The sequence below is a fragment of the Nilaparvata lugens genome, chromosome 12, assembly GCF_014356525.2.
Source record: "Nilaparvata lugens isolate BPH chromosome 12, ASM1435652v1, whole genome shotgun sequence".
Lineage (NCBI taxonomy): Eukaryota > Metazoa > Arthropoda > Insecta > Hemiptera > Delphacidae > Nilaparvata > Nilaparvata lugens.
In genome coordinates, this window is record NC_052515.1 from 15,894,041 (window position 1) to 15,910,118 (window position 16,078).

Here is a 16,078-nt window from a genome sequence, read left to right on the forward strand (position 1 = left end):
TTAATCTACAATTTCACTATTTTCACAATTTCAAAATTTGTGAGTGAGACAGTATTGGCCTTAGCCTGTTGTCTTCTCCCAATAATTGTATATGATTTGTGCTTGTATGGAATAAATGAATGAATGATTTCAGAATATTCTGACAACCTACCTAAAAATGAAAGTCTCGTTGAAGACAGGATCCAGATTCCGCCGATGGACTTTGGTTTGGAATTTCTTCTTGCGATCGGGCAGAAGGAACACCTTGACGTAGGGGTCGCTGCTACCTGTCATGTCTTTTATGGGCAGATCTCGAGCTTCCAAAACCTGATAATTCAAAATATGGAAAGAACGAATTAATTTAGATTCAAGACTGCCTCAGTTGTCGTTTTGGAACGATAAGTTGAATTGTAGTTTTGTTTTATTCTAATCTCTTGTTGATCTCAAGATCCGAAGATCTCACTCTCGACACGCCCAAACACCTCTAACTTATATCGGTAAGCATAGAGTGAAGATACCGTTTAAAATCTAATTCATTGTTTGCAATGTTTTGAATTTTTGGATTGATCTAGGATAATGACCAGTAGTGATAGCTTGTAGTGATCATTTGTCTCTGCTTTAAGCTAACAGGAGCTTACAGATGTATTATAATAAGAAATAAATTGTTACGTAAAAAATCTTCAGAGTAGAATTGAAGAGACTTGAAATGATGTCAAAAATCCACTTCATTTAAATAAAAATTATTATTCCACAGGAGCATGCTTTCATGTGTGCTCACACATCTTATCAGCTATACGTAGAGTAATTGGATAGGAATATAAGATACATGCTATAAAGACGACAACGATTTATTATTATTTTTTGTTTAAAGAAATATAGACTTAACAAAACTATGAGTAAACATTTATTGGAAATTTATCTTTATAACCTGACGATGGTGTGATCACTGAAACTAGTAGTTACAATTTGTATTCTTGTTTTATTAATTTTAAAGGGTACGATAATTCTATTTTATAAAGACGACAAAGAATTTGGACAAAAGTAGATTGAAATTGAAAAAGAGAAAGCTATGAAAAAAATGAAGTGGATGCTTTATGAAGAATACGATGAAGGAATGAAACGTGCTAAATTATATGTTACTTGAGGAGGAAGCAGTTTCTGCATGATTTTGTGCAGCAGTCTTCTTTTTGAGAGAATACACAACATTCATAATATGAATTGTTATTTTATATCATTATTATTTTTATCATCTCTATGCAACTATTCCTATTCTACTACTATAAAATTTCTATACATTATTTTATCTTGGAATGGAACTTTAGGAACACAACTATAAATATACCTAACACAAGATGATACCAATAACTTGACACCTGTAAGCTGAAGTGCTCTATTGATCAACCTAGCCACTAATCTCTCAGGTTTGTGTATTATATCATACAAAGAGTTGCCAGTCTCTCAAACTACTTCGAAGATGAGCCATTAATGTATTAGCAACTGACAAAAGTAACTATAAGTAACAGACGAAGTTAAGTAACTATAAGCTACCTGAACAAAGATAAAATAAATGCATTTGAATAATTGAGTGAATGAAAATCAAAAGATAAGTGAATAATTAATGTAAAGTGAAGTACTACTTTACTCCTGGATGGAATGGATAATTTTCAGTTGATTTTGAGTGAGTTATCTGTTTTCAAGAAGTTACTAGTCTGTTTCTACTACCGTAGTCAATAATTTGTGGCATTAGCAAATGATATTACGTGGGGATGAAGAGTATTGTGATGAGCAACTTAAACTGAATGAACGTTCATGTACTCACACTGACAGAGATAACTACTCAGTACTTCTCATTCAGAATTCTAGAAAATCAAATCCCAAATTGTGGTTTTCCATAATCATTCAATTACAGTGAAATTCACTCTTATAACTGCCAAAAATCCTCATATGAAATATCGATGCTCTCAACTTCACCAATGCTGACAGTTCAGAGTGAATCTCACTGAAGCTTAGCACTCACAAAGAGAATCTGTGATTAGAGCTCATTCAAGTTTCATGCTCAGAAATAACCTCAATCATTGAACGAGTAAACTAGATCCTCTTCTGAAGTCTCATGTCCTAGTTGGAAGACACTGATTCAGTGACTGCTTACATTTCCCCTGAAACTTACATTTTCCCTGTTACAACTTCCATTCTATTCTCGCGCTGCTTACAACTTACATTCTATCCTTTCAACTCACATTCTCCCTCTTACAACTTACATTCTTCCTCTTACAACTTTCATTCTTCCTTTTACAATTTACATTTTATCCTGTCAACTTACATTATCTCTGTTACAACTCACATTCTCCCTCTTACAATTTACATTTAATCCTTTCAACTTACATCTCCCTCTTACAACTTACATTTTAATATTTCAAATTCCATTTTCCCTCAAACAACTTACAATTTCCCCTTCGAATTAATATCTTGCTACTAATATTGTTTTCCTGAAACTCAAATTGTTTCGCTACAGTTTTATTTCTCGAATTGATTCAATTAATCATTTTCCAATATGTACTAACATTTCAATCGCAATGATTCACATTTTTTTCGAATTGAAATGTCATAATTATAGTCATCACATTACATCTCGTCACATTATTTTTCTATATGGTATACTTGGTAAGTGGATTCTTTTAAAACGTCTTTCTTGAATCGCTTCAATTCATAATTACCATCGAATTGCATTATTCCAATTTAGATGATTCAAACTCGAAGATGATAAAATTATTCTACAACCATTAAAAACAACAATTTTGAATTATTGATATTGTAAATACAAAAGTCTCCTCCCTGTATTAATTAAGGAATTGCTATTAAATTGTTGGATCTTGAATTTGAGGCATGCGTTGCCGCATTTCGCGAATACCTCAAGCCGCATCACGCATGCCTCTAATGTGGACATAGTTAACAAGGTTGTCTTTCGCCTCTCACACTTTCAGAGCCCATACAATTCCTGGAAAAGTCCTTTAATCAGTGGTAGAAGTGATTTGAACGTGTGGAGATTCACTCCACTATTGGGTATTTACTTAGGATGACTGTCCTTTGAGAATTTAACAAACTAAATTCATTTGAAAGCGGTTTTGTCAGTTTCTAGACTCGTCTCCGTCCAGTAATGGTCACTCATTAATATGGGATTTCCATTAGAGTCTGGCTACTATCTTTTGTGTCTTTATTGTGACTTCAATCAGTTATCCTTCAAAACCCTGTTGGTAACGAGTACAGAGTATTCTCTGTGACAGATAATACCGTTATCTGACAAATTGATAGTTTTTCAACCATATAACGCATTTCACCGCAAAGACAAATGATTCCCTTCAGATTAAAAAAAATGGAACATTGTGATAAATCTGGTTTTGAATTTTTTCCTCATCATTGTTTCTGCTATTGAAGGTCTTGATAATAATATTCTTAAAGAAGCTTGTATATTATGACTACAGGAAAAACGAAATGAACCGTAGCTTTGTTGCATACCTTAAAATGTTTTCAACTTGGGGAAATTTCATCAGTAGAAGCAATTAAATGCATTGTGTGCAAAAAGTAATATTTTATTAATAACCATAAATTGCTGTCCAGTCTATCTATCTTCACATCAACAAACAACTTTCTTTCACCTTAAAAACTAACAAGTTCTTATACGAATAATTCTCCTCATGCTCTCTCATCTAAATTATTTGATATTCAAGGTCAGTAATTCATGAAACATCAAATTTCAAAGCTCTTTGACTTAAATATATAGAGTAATGTATTGTCATTGAACTGCACTACATTATGATTCAGAATAAACTAAATTCGAATGCAAATTCCAGCACAGACATGATTCCAGTTCATCACATCAAAACAATAAAACCTCTTCCAATGTGATTGCAAATCAAGTCAACTGGAAATTTCAATTAGCGCAGTAATCACCCCGAACTCATCCCGCAATTAAAGCAGCCTTTTTCATACTACAATAGCTTTTATTCCACTATCATCCCCGTTTTCAACCCCTGTAAACCTTCCCTCAAAGTATTATTGTTGATATCAACGCACACGTGTGTGTGTGAGTGCGTGTGTTTCAAAACCATCCCATTGTTCTTGCATTGTTCGCATCGGCCTTTGTTCCCTACTAATCTCTCTTTTTTGATATTGAAGTGTGCTTTAGTGATTCCTCCCTCCACCCCCACCCTTGCATCTTTGTGTACTTTTAAGTCTTCTTCTCGAAGCATCGGAAAACGAGCTCAATTTTCGACAACATTTCACAAATATGTTCATGATGCTTGCGTTGGAGCTGACAGACTTCGTGGAGAACGCCTGATACTTTCAGTTTACTCTAATATGGAATTTAATATTACTCACTCCATGAGGGAAAGTTACTTCAATAAATGCTATCTAATATATTCTGCTAGCATTATTTCCTTTCCTTCTTCCCTTCTTCCACCTGCTGTACTCTGTTAGTCTCATTTCTTCCTTTATTCCATCTACTATATTCAGCTAGCATTATCACTCCCCTTCTTCTATCTCTTTTATTCTGTCAGAACCATTTCTCTATTTATCTCAGTAACTCTGTTTTGCCAGTCATATTCTTCCTTCACCTACACTACTCTGCTAGTCTTATTTTCACTTTCACTCTACCTACTCTATTCTGCTAGGCTCATTAACCCCTTTTTCTATCTACTCTACATGAATATTTTGCAAGTCATATTTCCACTCTTCTCTCCCACCTCGGCGTGCTTGTTATTGTCATTATTCTCACGTACCTTTCTCAAGACAAAAGGGTTTCTCAAAACTGTTTCCTGAGGGAAACTATTCAACGCTATTCAAATTCCACTTTTGTAAGTTATATTTATTTATTTATTTATTTTCATCCACTGACCACCTGATAAAGGGGTATAAGGATATGTCAATTTTCATTAGTCAAACATAAAATGTTATCATCTACCTACGTAAACCTCCATTTTGAGGTTTATAATAATTTCTATACTCCTCCACTGAGTAAGCGCAAATGGACAGCAACTCTTTTTTTAATAAAAATTTGAAAACCTTTCCAGAAGTATCTTTTATGTGAGAGGGCAATATGTTGTACATCCGGATACCTGAACTTCTTACACCTCTCTCATACATAGCACTTTGATGAGCATCTTCTCTTAAATTATTTCTGAATCTGGTTGGATATTGATGAAATGTTTCGCCTGTATTTAATTCGTTTATGTGTTTCTTTATAAAGCAGACTTTTTCTAGGATATATTGACTTGGGAGTGGTAGAATACCAAGTGCTTTGCTTAATCAAGTGCTTATAATCTCAAGTATTGTAAATTCGTACGACAGATAATAGACTATCAAGAAAAATAATCATTTTCTTAGAAAACAATGACATTTTGACATAACTCTCTACACATTTCCATTAAATCAACTCACATTATGCTTCTGTAATAGCTTCTTGTAGTTTCTGAGGTTACAGTTCATACTTGAAATTATCTTAAAGAATTGCAAGTTTGCCATTCATTTATACTGATAGAAGAGTTTTATGGATCATGACTATGATAATCCTTTTTTATTATTTTCATGAAGTTGTGATGAACAAATCAAAAAATTCAATCCATGAATATTTCAAAAGAGATAAATCAATAACAAATGAGTAATACAAAAATCTAAAAATATGTGGAGATTGTGGAATAAGGAAATTTTTACAGATGAATGTTCAGAGGTATTGATGAGGATTACAATGGAGACACGGAATGATGATTATTTATCCTGTTATTCAAGATCACACAATTTTCAGAATAGTACAACAGGCTCAAGCTCAAAACTAAGTTATAAAACAGTCTGAGTGATGATTATGTAGCTGAGTGATGTGTCACTTTCACATGTTTGAATATTGCATTCTAATTTTAAATATTTACAATTTAAAACAAACAAAAAACACAGATTAATGATAAATGGATCAATAAAACCAGCTTAAAAAAATCACTTAACAGTTCAATAGCGAAATATCGACAACAATATTGGGCTGTGCCTGTTGGTCCTTCCCCAATCATTTTAATGAATTCTGTTTTGTGTATCATTGAAAAAATATCGATATCATATTGATCATTCGATTAGTTTTTTCAAGTATAAAAAATGGTACATACCTTGACGATAAGAGCATCCATCTCAGTGTCATATCGTAGTGCAAAATGAAGTTTGCCGCAATACTCCATTTCAACGTTGTCAGAGCTATCGACCGACTCCTGACGCATCAACTCTTTCGAGTACAATTCCGGCTGAAAACAAAGTACAAGTCAATAAAATATGAAAAAGGATGAAAAGTAACTTTAAAGAGTATAAATAGTGAGTATTATTATGGACTGCAGGCATATAAATTTTATGAATATTAATTCGATTCAATATTATTGAAAAAAAATGATGAAATTATTAATTAAAATTGATACTCTTTAATTATAAAATCAATTACAGTACTCTTTCGAGTAAAATTCAGTCTGAAAACGATTTTAAAGCTTAGTTGCTTCAAAACCAAACATAGAAGATATATTCCACATTATTATCACCAAAATGGGAAATATTCACATATTAAAGAAATAATTTTGCAGGACAAAAACAAACTTAATATTCTCAATATTAATCAATAGATTATATTATATTATTCACGAATTCCTAATATATCTCATGAGTACAATGGAAATTCATAATCTTTCTTTAATTTCTTCGAAAAACTCTTCATCTTCAATTCCTAGAAATCAGATTCCTCATATTCAGTTAATCTTAATCAAATTCATCAAATCAACAATATAGGAATTGACATCGATTTTGTGGAACAATCTGCATAGATCGGATTCCTAGGAGTTGACATGGGTTTCCAACTGCTGAACCACGCTCACGAACACCTGTTGTGATCCACAATCCATCTCGTTGGCAATCTGCGATGATCCGCGCTTCAACAATAATTCAGGATTTTCACAACAGGGTGGGAAGCAAGCAGAGTTCAGGAGAGCAATATATATGTGGGGCACATGTCTCCAATCTCATATGTACGCCGTCATTGTAAGGGCTTAGCTCTGGAGCGGCCCATAAATTCCAATTTTCAGTCGCGCTATCCCATTCTCCCACATTCTATCTCCTCTTTTAACTATGTAGTTCGTACGGTATTGCCAATTCTCTTCCTCAATTCCTAAGTTCTCCCTTATACATTTCTATTTGTCTCTTGCTTTTCGCTATCATTGTATCCCCTTTCTCACTCTATTCAGTTCTTTTTGGCCTCAAAATCTTGTGATTCCTAATTTCCATTTTACTTTCCAAGCAAAGTAAGGAACATTAAAATACTGTTCATTGAGTTCACCAGATAAATTATTTCAATTTCTTGCATTGATTCACCTGAAATATCAGAGTAGAATTCTAGAAATTTGTTACTCCAGTATAGACTATTTGTTAGTAAATTACCATAGAATAGATACCGTCAATTCTGAACGAACCGTTAAAGATATTTGCATCATTCGTCTGTGGTTATACTTGATTTGTTTGTTCATACTGGGGATATCAGACTCTCAGTCAGACCAATTCTCTAGACTATCCTAATCGATCAAAATTAGAGGAGGAACAGTTTTGGACTGTGCCTGTTGATCCTCAACCAAATTATTTTAAATAATAATTTTGTATCATTGAATCAATGGAAGAATAATGAATTCCCTATATCGCAAAAGAATTCTATTTTTTCTATTTTTGTAATTCTCTTTCCTTCTCTCACCGTATTTTCTGGCCCCTTCTACCACAGTTCTTGTTTTAAACTCTCCCTTGCTCTCTACTGCTTACCGTTTCCTCACCTACTTTTTCATCTTCCTTCTTCTTTCCTCTCATAATTGTGTCTCGCTTTCTATCTCCGATAATTAATTAATAATAATAATTCTGACGGTGATGCCCACATAAGCTCTCCTTGTGCGTGGGTAATGAGTGAGAGAATGATGATGAGAGGGATGATGATGAGAGATGACGACTACTTTTTAGGTAGTCGGGACCGACGAATATCGTCTCCTCCGTAAGACGGGGTGTACGTATCTATGTGATTGTGTTGTGGTCAAAAGTTTGGACTTTTCAGTTTAATCTTTCTCCCATTTACCTATGCCCTCTAATATTCTCTCATTCTCTCTTTCTCTAATTCTTTCTCACACTTTGATAGAGTATCTTTCTCACACTTTGAATATTATTTTCAAAGATTGAAGGAGTTTCTAAATTGCATGATTTTTTTAACATGAACAGTTCAATGTTATTTCAGTTTATATCATGAATATTCATCTAAAACTGTATCGTAACCTATTAAATGAATGTGTAAGCCAGTGTAATCTGCAAAAATAAAACACTCAATCATTCTATCTTTATTTCTTTCTCACTCTCTCTCTCTCTCTTAGGATTGTGTTGCAGAGAGGAACAGGAGTCCTAACTCCGCCCTAATAAAGGCATGTAATCAATCAAAAAATCAATCTCTCTCTCTGTATTCAACATCCTCACTTTCTTCTTTTTTCTCAATCCCTCTCTCATTCACTTTCATCCATTCTCTCATTCACTCTTAGATCAATATTGGACTTTTCACATTCTGTCTCATTTTTTAGCCTTACCCCTATACTCACTCACTCGTTCTCTCACACCCTCTTTCTTACACTCTCTCACGCTCTTTCTCTTTTATGTGGAAATATTACAGTAATACCTCAACTTTCGCATATTTAATCATTTTTCTTCGCTCAATATAAAACTCTGCAGTTTATAGGTTAATATGATTCATCATTTGTAATTTCACTCTTACTGGTAAATTATTTTCAACGCTAGAACGTGATATATGAGTTGTATTTCGTTTTTTTAAACACATGAATAGAGGAATCTGAATCTTTCTCTCTTGCTCTCGCTTTTGAAGGGTTCAGTCAGTGAGTATAGAATGTAATTCTACAATCACTCAAAAAGCACATGAATATGATGCTTCGTAAATTGTATTTATTGAAATTCATTTGCCCTAGAAAAATTCCGAGATCTGTTTATCTCGCTATTGCAAATAGCAAGCTTCAATATGGGCTAAGCTGTTGTATTGAGGAGGTGCATATAAAACAAATTCAAACTCTTTACTCATTGCACAAAAAAGATTGATTAGAATGATGACATCATTACATAGGAGAGCTCATTCGTTTCCCTACTTTCAGGCCTTGGATATATTGCCTTTAAGGCATTGATATATCTTCAGGGTCTTCAGATTACAGGGAATGCCTTAGTTGATTGAGAGACAGAAATTTGGTTGTTCTTGCAAAACCTTCATGTGAAGCCTTCAAACGGTTTACGATTACAGTGCTCCAAATTCCTTTAAGTTAACTCTACATATTACATCCACAGGCTCACTGGTAGCATTTTTGAAGAAATTAAAGCACTTTTTATTCAATTTCGATTTTGATGAAATTGAGGAGTTCTTCTTCACATGAATTCTTTATCACATTATTTTGGGAATTTCTACTATTGCTTCCTAGGGTTCTAACAATTTTTCTGTCTCAGGATTTTTATTTATTTATTTTTCTCTCATTAATATATTATCACTTTAGTTCATATATTAATATATGAATGTATATATCCTCAAATTCTTCTTAATTTATTTTCCTAGGATTGTATTATACTTTTTGGTTTCTATAAATAAATTCTGTAATGTTCACTCCTTTCAATTCTTTTTCTGTGAATAGACAAAGATTTTCTGTTAAAATTTTTTTTTCGCCCCACTTGGATGTAATGAGCTGGTTTTCGTGCGTCATATGGAGGCCGAAAATGATTGTTTTCTGACCAGGCCGGTGAAAGTTTTACGGCCCTAGGGCTGTAAAATAACCTTGAAGTCAGCTGATTCTGATTTGATGTGAACGTGTTTACAAAATGGTTTATGAAACGGAATCAGTTTATGCTTCTAGAATTGAATAAGTATTCTGCAATAAGATACTATCATTTTATTTGGATGAATAAAATACAGATAAGATATATATTATAAACTATTCAAATTCGATTTTCAAAGTAGGATAGAGCTTCTAACAAAAACTTCCGAAGTCAATGACAACAAGCATTGTTGACGTTGACATTCAGATTGGCCAAATTTCATGTGTGCTAAAACAGCTGATCAAAAAACTTCATTATTTGTGTTTATTATTCAAGAATCAAAACATTTATAATAATATCATCTTATTGTCATTTGGAAGAATAAAAAGTATAAACTCAACCTCTTACATAATTGAACATAATCTTTTAGGTTATTTAGACAAATCAGAATAAAAAATAAAAATACTTGGACAATTTCCTAATATTCAGATTACCTCAGATTCGCTAGAGCTATGACCTTCCTGTTTTGCTTTCGAAAGTGCCTAATAAACAATTATTCTCATATTTATATTGTTTATTTTTCTGTGTGGCGAAAAATAACGTTCTCACCATGGGCAAAAATGTTTTTCCGGCTCTCAATCTTTTCTAGTCCTCGGCCTACGGCCTCGGACTTGAAAACCGATTTCGTGCCGGAAAAGTCTCATTTTCGGCACTAGGTGCGAAATATACTATGTTGAGGCTTCTGTCTCTTGCAAAGGTCAAATAGTTTAATTTTCAGAGTAGGTAACTTCAACTCAGCTAATAGCTTATGAAGTAACTTAATCATAACTCTGACGTTACATCATGTTTTTGTTGGTCTTTAACTATTTTCATTCATATAAACAGAATTAGAAGATAATATTTTATTATGTATTATTAGTTTTTTATTTTTTCAAAATTATTGTACTGATCTGTTAAGTTCATTTATTTTTGTTTGTAAATTGTCAGTGTTATGAATAAATTTCAATTTCAAATTTCAATGTAATTCTATATTAGGAGTTAGTCGCATCCGGTCCTCTCTCACACTTAACCCAGTGAGTATAGAATGTATACAATGTCGAATGTAAAAACACTTCACTTATATGGGCTACTTTTGTACAAATTAATAAAAACTTGTAGTACCCTTTATTATTAAAAACTTTAAACTATTTGAGTTGTTAAAATATTTTAAAGTTTTTAATAATAGAGGGTACTACAAGTTTTTATATTGTTTTTATTAATGTCGGAATGTAATTGATGTTAATTACATTCTATACTCTTCGGTTCAGTGAAAGAGAGGGTCGGTTGCGCCCAACTCCGCCCTCCTAGGTGAACATGAAGGCAGCAATTCTATTAGTTTCTATTCTCTCTTTCTCTCTCTCAATCTCATAACTTGTATGGTGACAGTAGTTGTAAGTGGTTGCAGCTCCCCGTTGTGAACGAGAGGCATCCAGGAAGCGTGCTTTTCACAAAACTCATTGCGAGCCAAATCAGAATGCATCGCTGTGAGGCGGCGGCTCCACTGCATATTGTTGCTTTCCTCCAATCTAAATCGCTTCTTGTAAAACAAACCGTCTTCCAAGGACTGCTCCAATTCAAACAGGAGCCGAGTTAATCGTGACTGGAATAATTTATAGTTATGCACTAGTCGAGGAATTGCCTTAATCATACATTTTTCTCACTCTAAAACCTTGTAAAAAGAGATTTTTGAATTGATGTGAGAATCAATAACTGAGCTTTAGGTCTGCAATGCAGTATATACAACTGAGCTTTTTCGACAGTTGATTCTGAGGTTTATAGCCATATGAACTCTGTATATGTTTGTGAGTGGGTGATGAGACATTAGAACTAGCGTTTGGCAGTACATAAAACTCATATATATATATATATATATATATATATATATATTATATATATATATATATATTATATATATATATATGCAATAAAAATAATATCAGCTCATAAAACATTATAAAATATATATAAGAAAAAATAACCATCTAACTTTTTAGATGAAATTCTGTTATCAACTAAGTTCTTAATCTTTCTAAATTAAAAATTAATTGTTTGTGTTTTGTTTGAATGTGGGAATTAGAGAAGAATTGAAAAGTCGCACATAACCTTTATTTGGACAATTTATTTATTTTATGAAATTGGGATGAAAAGAAGTTTTGGACTGTAGTCTGTTTCTTTGTCCTTAAGTTGATTGTAAATGATGAATAAATAAATAAATAAACTTCAAAAAACACTTTTTTGAAAGAATAGCGAAACATATTGAAAAAACAGGTTATTCATTTAGTAATCGGTTTACTACTATCTACATTTCATTTGAAAATATGCTTGAAATGCCCTCCCTCTCTCGTTTGACAGTGTGCCAGTCTGTCATAAATGTGAAATACTCTACGTCAAAAGGTAGAGTATTCGACCAATAATATGTGCTCTAAGATCAGCTTGATAAATTAGCCACTAATAATCCAAATATATATATATATTAAAATCTCTAGTATTTAGTAGATTTATTTGTATCGAATATATATTTTTATCTCAGGGTGCAAGATTCGGCACCTGACGGAATAGGTAGAGCCATTCATCTAGTGAATTAGAACTATGATAAATTATCGCAAATTGTATTGCAAAAAATTAAATATTGTATGCATACGTTTGATAGCCTAGATTTCGTACTTCTTTGATTAAATAGAAATTTCTAAAATATTGATCTATATATTTTTCTTTCAATTAAATACCTTTAATACTAATTTTTACTTGCGCAAGTATTACTCTTATTAATTTCTCAATTTATAATAACCCTTTCGGCGAGCTAGCTTTGATCATCAGATTAATTCGAAGCACTAGGGCGCCCATCACTAAATTCAAATTTAATCACTCACGTGTCGAAAATCTTCTTGTAAGCCGCCGATGTCGATCCAACTCCATGTGGTCCGGGAATATGGTAGCCGGAATCGTCTCCTCCAAGGGGTTATAAATTTAATAAAAATGAAAAATGACTTCTGCTTCACAATAGCATCACGAAGTCTTTTAAGAAATTTAATAATTTACTTTAACTTTAATTTTTACAAAATTATTAATAAGGTACTTCGCTCTAAAATATTTGGGGTCCTCTTATGGTGGCATCTGGCTGGCGAGTGCTGGTTCTTCCTTCTCAAGTTTTACAGATCCTCTTTCCGACTTTCAAATTAGCATAAAATTTAAATATCTCAATCTTCCGCCCTTAAATTCAAATAGATCTTGCAAATAATGCCAAAATATTGCTTAGATTATATGATTAATAATTTCTTTGCATTCGAGCCATATTGATAACATAGATTACACAAATTTTTACACAAAATCTAGTACATTTATATAAATATATATAAATATTTTTGAATTGGCCTACAGTTGCCGCCTATTAACTGCCGTTTTACTATTGGTGCATGCAAATTTTATTAGGTATTCATGCGCCTGGTAACTCTTATTTCCTGAATACATTAAATTATTTTTATTTGGTTTTTTATTTATGCTCTTTGCATGCTAGTTAATATTCTATATATTAATATTAATTCCATGCTACCTAATAATTAGCCACGTGGACGGGTGTTTTTTCACATTGCACACCGTCTGATTGCAATAAAGCTCTGCCAAGGGGTTTTGGTCAGATTCTACGTTCTTCGGTTTGATCGATCTCTAGGTCACCGATCCGTGAATACATCTATATAACCTCAATCTTCAAATATTTTATAAATAATCTATTTATGAGTAGTAAACTTCCTTCAAATCCTTTTTAAGTTCTTGTACCATTTAGCCAGAACAAGCTGATGCTATCTAATCTTGTTTATTATCTGCTTGGCGATATTAGCCAATTACTTTATTTTTAGACCTATTACTATTTCTGTTAGGGTTTTTCATCTACCCAGATTTAAATATGTTACACGCGCCCCTGGGTTTGAATTCAAAATATTTGAGAATCACAATGTTTTTAATGAAAACCCACCCTTCAATACATTGATATACACTATACTTTATTTATAAATTATACTCTCCTACTTCTATCACATTTCGCAGACATATTTGCTGCATCTCCTTTATACCTTTATCAAAAACAATAACAAATTCTCCTCCTCAACACACATAAAAATATCATAAATATAAACTTCTAAACGTACTCCTCCTGACAACATTTACAACACAGTAATTTTTAAATTCGCCGCTTGCAGGGCCGCCAACTTAACTACACACATTTCATAATTCTCATAAATGATTCCTTTTAGACAATAATTTCGATTCATAAACTTCTGGGCTTATATCTTATAGTATTTCTTAGGTCTTAATATAAATAATTTCTATACATCAGGTACAATACTTTCTTTGCTAATGGCTCTTTGGTTTTGGTAACTGGTATTCACTTTAAGTCTTTTCAGGTAACAAACGTGGCATAATTAAAAGTAATAAATATAAAAACATATAAATAAATATATCGACATTAATAAATATAATAAATAACAATAATAAATAACTCTTTGGGTACAGTACTTCTTTTTATAAACATATGTTCAACAGATATTACATTCATTTGATTTGGGTGGCTTTGGTCAGCTGGTCACTGGTTCTACAGAATTTGCTGTCGAGTTTCATAACTATTAACCTAACTGCTCAATTTATTCTCTTAAAAAGGTAATTTACAAATTTTAATTTTACTATCCCCGCTTGTGCCCTTTTTTAGTGGATGTAGCTAATTTAATTACACATTTAAAAATTATTCTTTTTCTTATTGCAGGCTTCTAACGGCTGGAAGGAATTAAAACATTGGATTGTTGCCATGCGGTCCTATGCCAAGATTAAATTTATTAAGGAAGGTCAGTAATCGGTTTGATAATAATGTTTTTCCTTGATTTCTTATCATATTTATTTCAAATTCTGTGATATTTCATGTAGAAATTTCGTGGCTTTCCCGTATCTTTTGACTTTCTGCTTGTTATAGCTACAAGGCCGGTTAGGTTATCTGCTGTTGATTGTTGAGGCTGTCCTAGTTGATAATTTTTCATCATGAATTTAAAGCCCTGGTATCTTGTATACTTTTTTAAACAATTCCTTGATTTATTAATGGTAGTTCCTTTCAATCCATTCTTATTCCAATCATCATGTAATTTTAATTTATCTTTCATCTTATATTCATTTAATATTCTTGATTTCGGTTCATTATAACTCATTATGCTCGAGACAATAAACATTTTTATAATAATATTAAATTTCCAATTATCAATCATAGATTCATTTAATAATAACAATACAATATTTTCCGTCATATCTACAACACACTCTTTTATTAATATCACAGCCATTACCAACATTAAACACCATAACAAAACATTTATTTTCTCTTCAATAGTATAACCTCTTATCATATAATAGTCAGGTACTTCCATTTTATTAATATAATTCCTTATTGCTCTTGATTTTATTAGCCACTTTCTGTGTATCTGGTGGCGGGTCGTTGGGTGCTGGGTTCCGGGGTTTTTTGTTGATTTGATCCTGTGGCATACGCTAATGTATAATTTGTACTAATTTGATGAGGTGGTGGTTTATAATTTCTATTATGATTATTCTGAGTGTAATCATTGTTTGTGTTAAATTGATCACGGCCATAATAATAATTTCTTTTATAGGTTTGCTGTGGATAAGGGTTTGTTTGACAATTTTGAAAGCTTCTACTATTCCAATTATTTTGATTATGATCATAGCAGCGTTTAAATTGAGGAGTAGATCGAGAGTGATCATATGATACTGGTTCATAGTTTTGGCTGGTATACTGATTACTTTTTGAGTTGTGTTGATTCCGTGTGTATCTTTGGTCTGAACGGTGGTTTGACATTGCCATCACAGACTGTATGCCATATAAATGATTTATCAGCTGCTTGCAATCAGTAATGGGTTGTGTGGCGAGTGCCATTCTAACTTGATACGGTAGCTTCTTTAAAATAATACTTGCTAATGCCGATTCGTTAATGGGCTCACTCAATTGAGAATTTTTAAACTGTAGGGCAGTGACGAAAGTGGTACATGCACCGTCTAAATTAGGGTTGAAATCGCATGATATAATGTCCGCTAGCACGTCCAACTGTTTACTTCTGCTCCAATACTGTTCCAGGAAGACAGCTACAAACTCATCCAATGATGTAAATTCATGGGCTCTACTCCGAAAGAACATCAGGGGTTCGCCAATCAATAAACCAGTCAAACG

At 32.6% G+C, this 16,078-nt stretch overlaps 1 protein-coding gene across 2 annotated transcripts in view; it reads right to left on the reverse strand.

Moving 5' to 3' along the window:
- Positions 1-16,078, reverse strand: part of LOC111056939 (synaptotagmin-9) — a 119,866-nt gene that overhangs the window by 33,694 nt on the left and 70,094 nt on the right. For both annotated transcript variants that reach the window (XM_039438963.1, XM_039438962.1), the window contains exons 4-5: positions 6,129-6,260; positions 152-306 (exon numbers count right to left, since the gene is read on the reverse strand). In XM_039438963.1, coding sequence (XP_039294897.1) covers positions 152-306; positions 6,129-6,260 — 287 coding nt within the window. The remainder of the gene's footprint in view (positions 1-151; positions 307-6,128; positions 6,261-16,078) is intronic.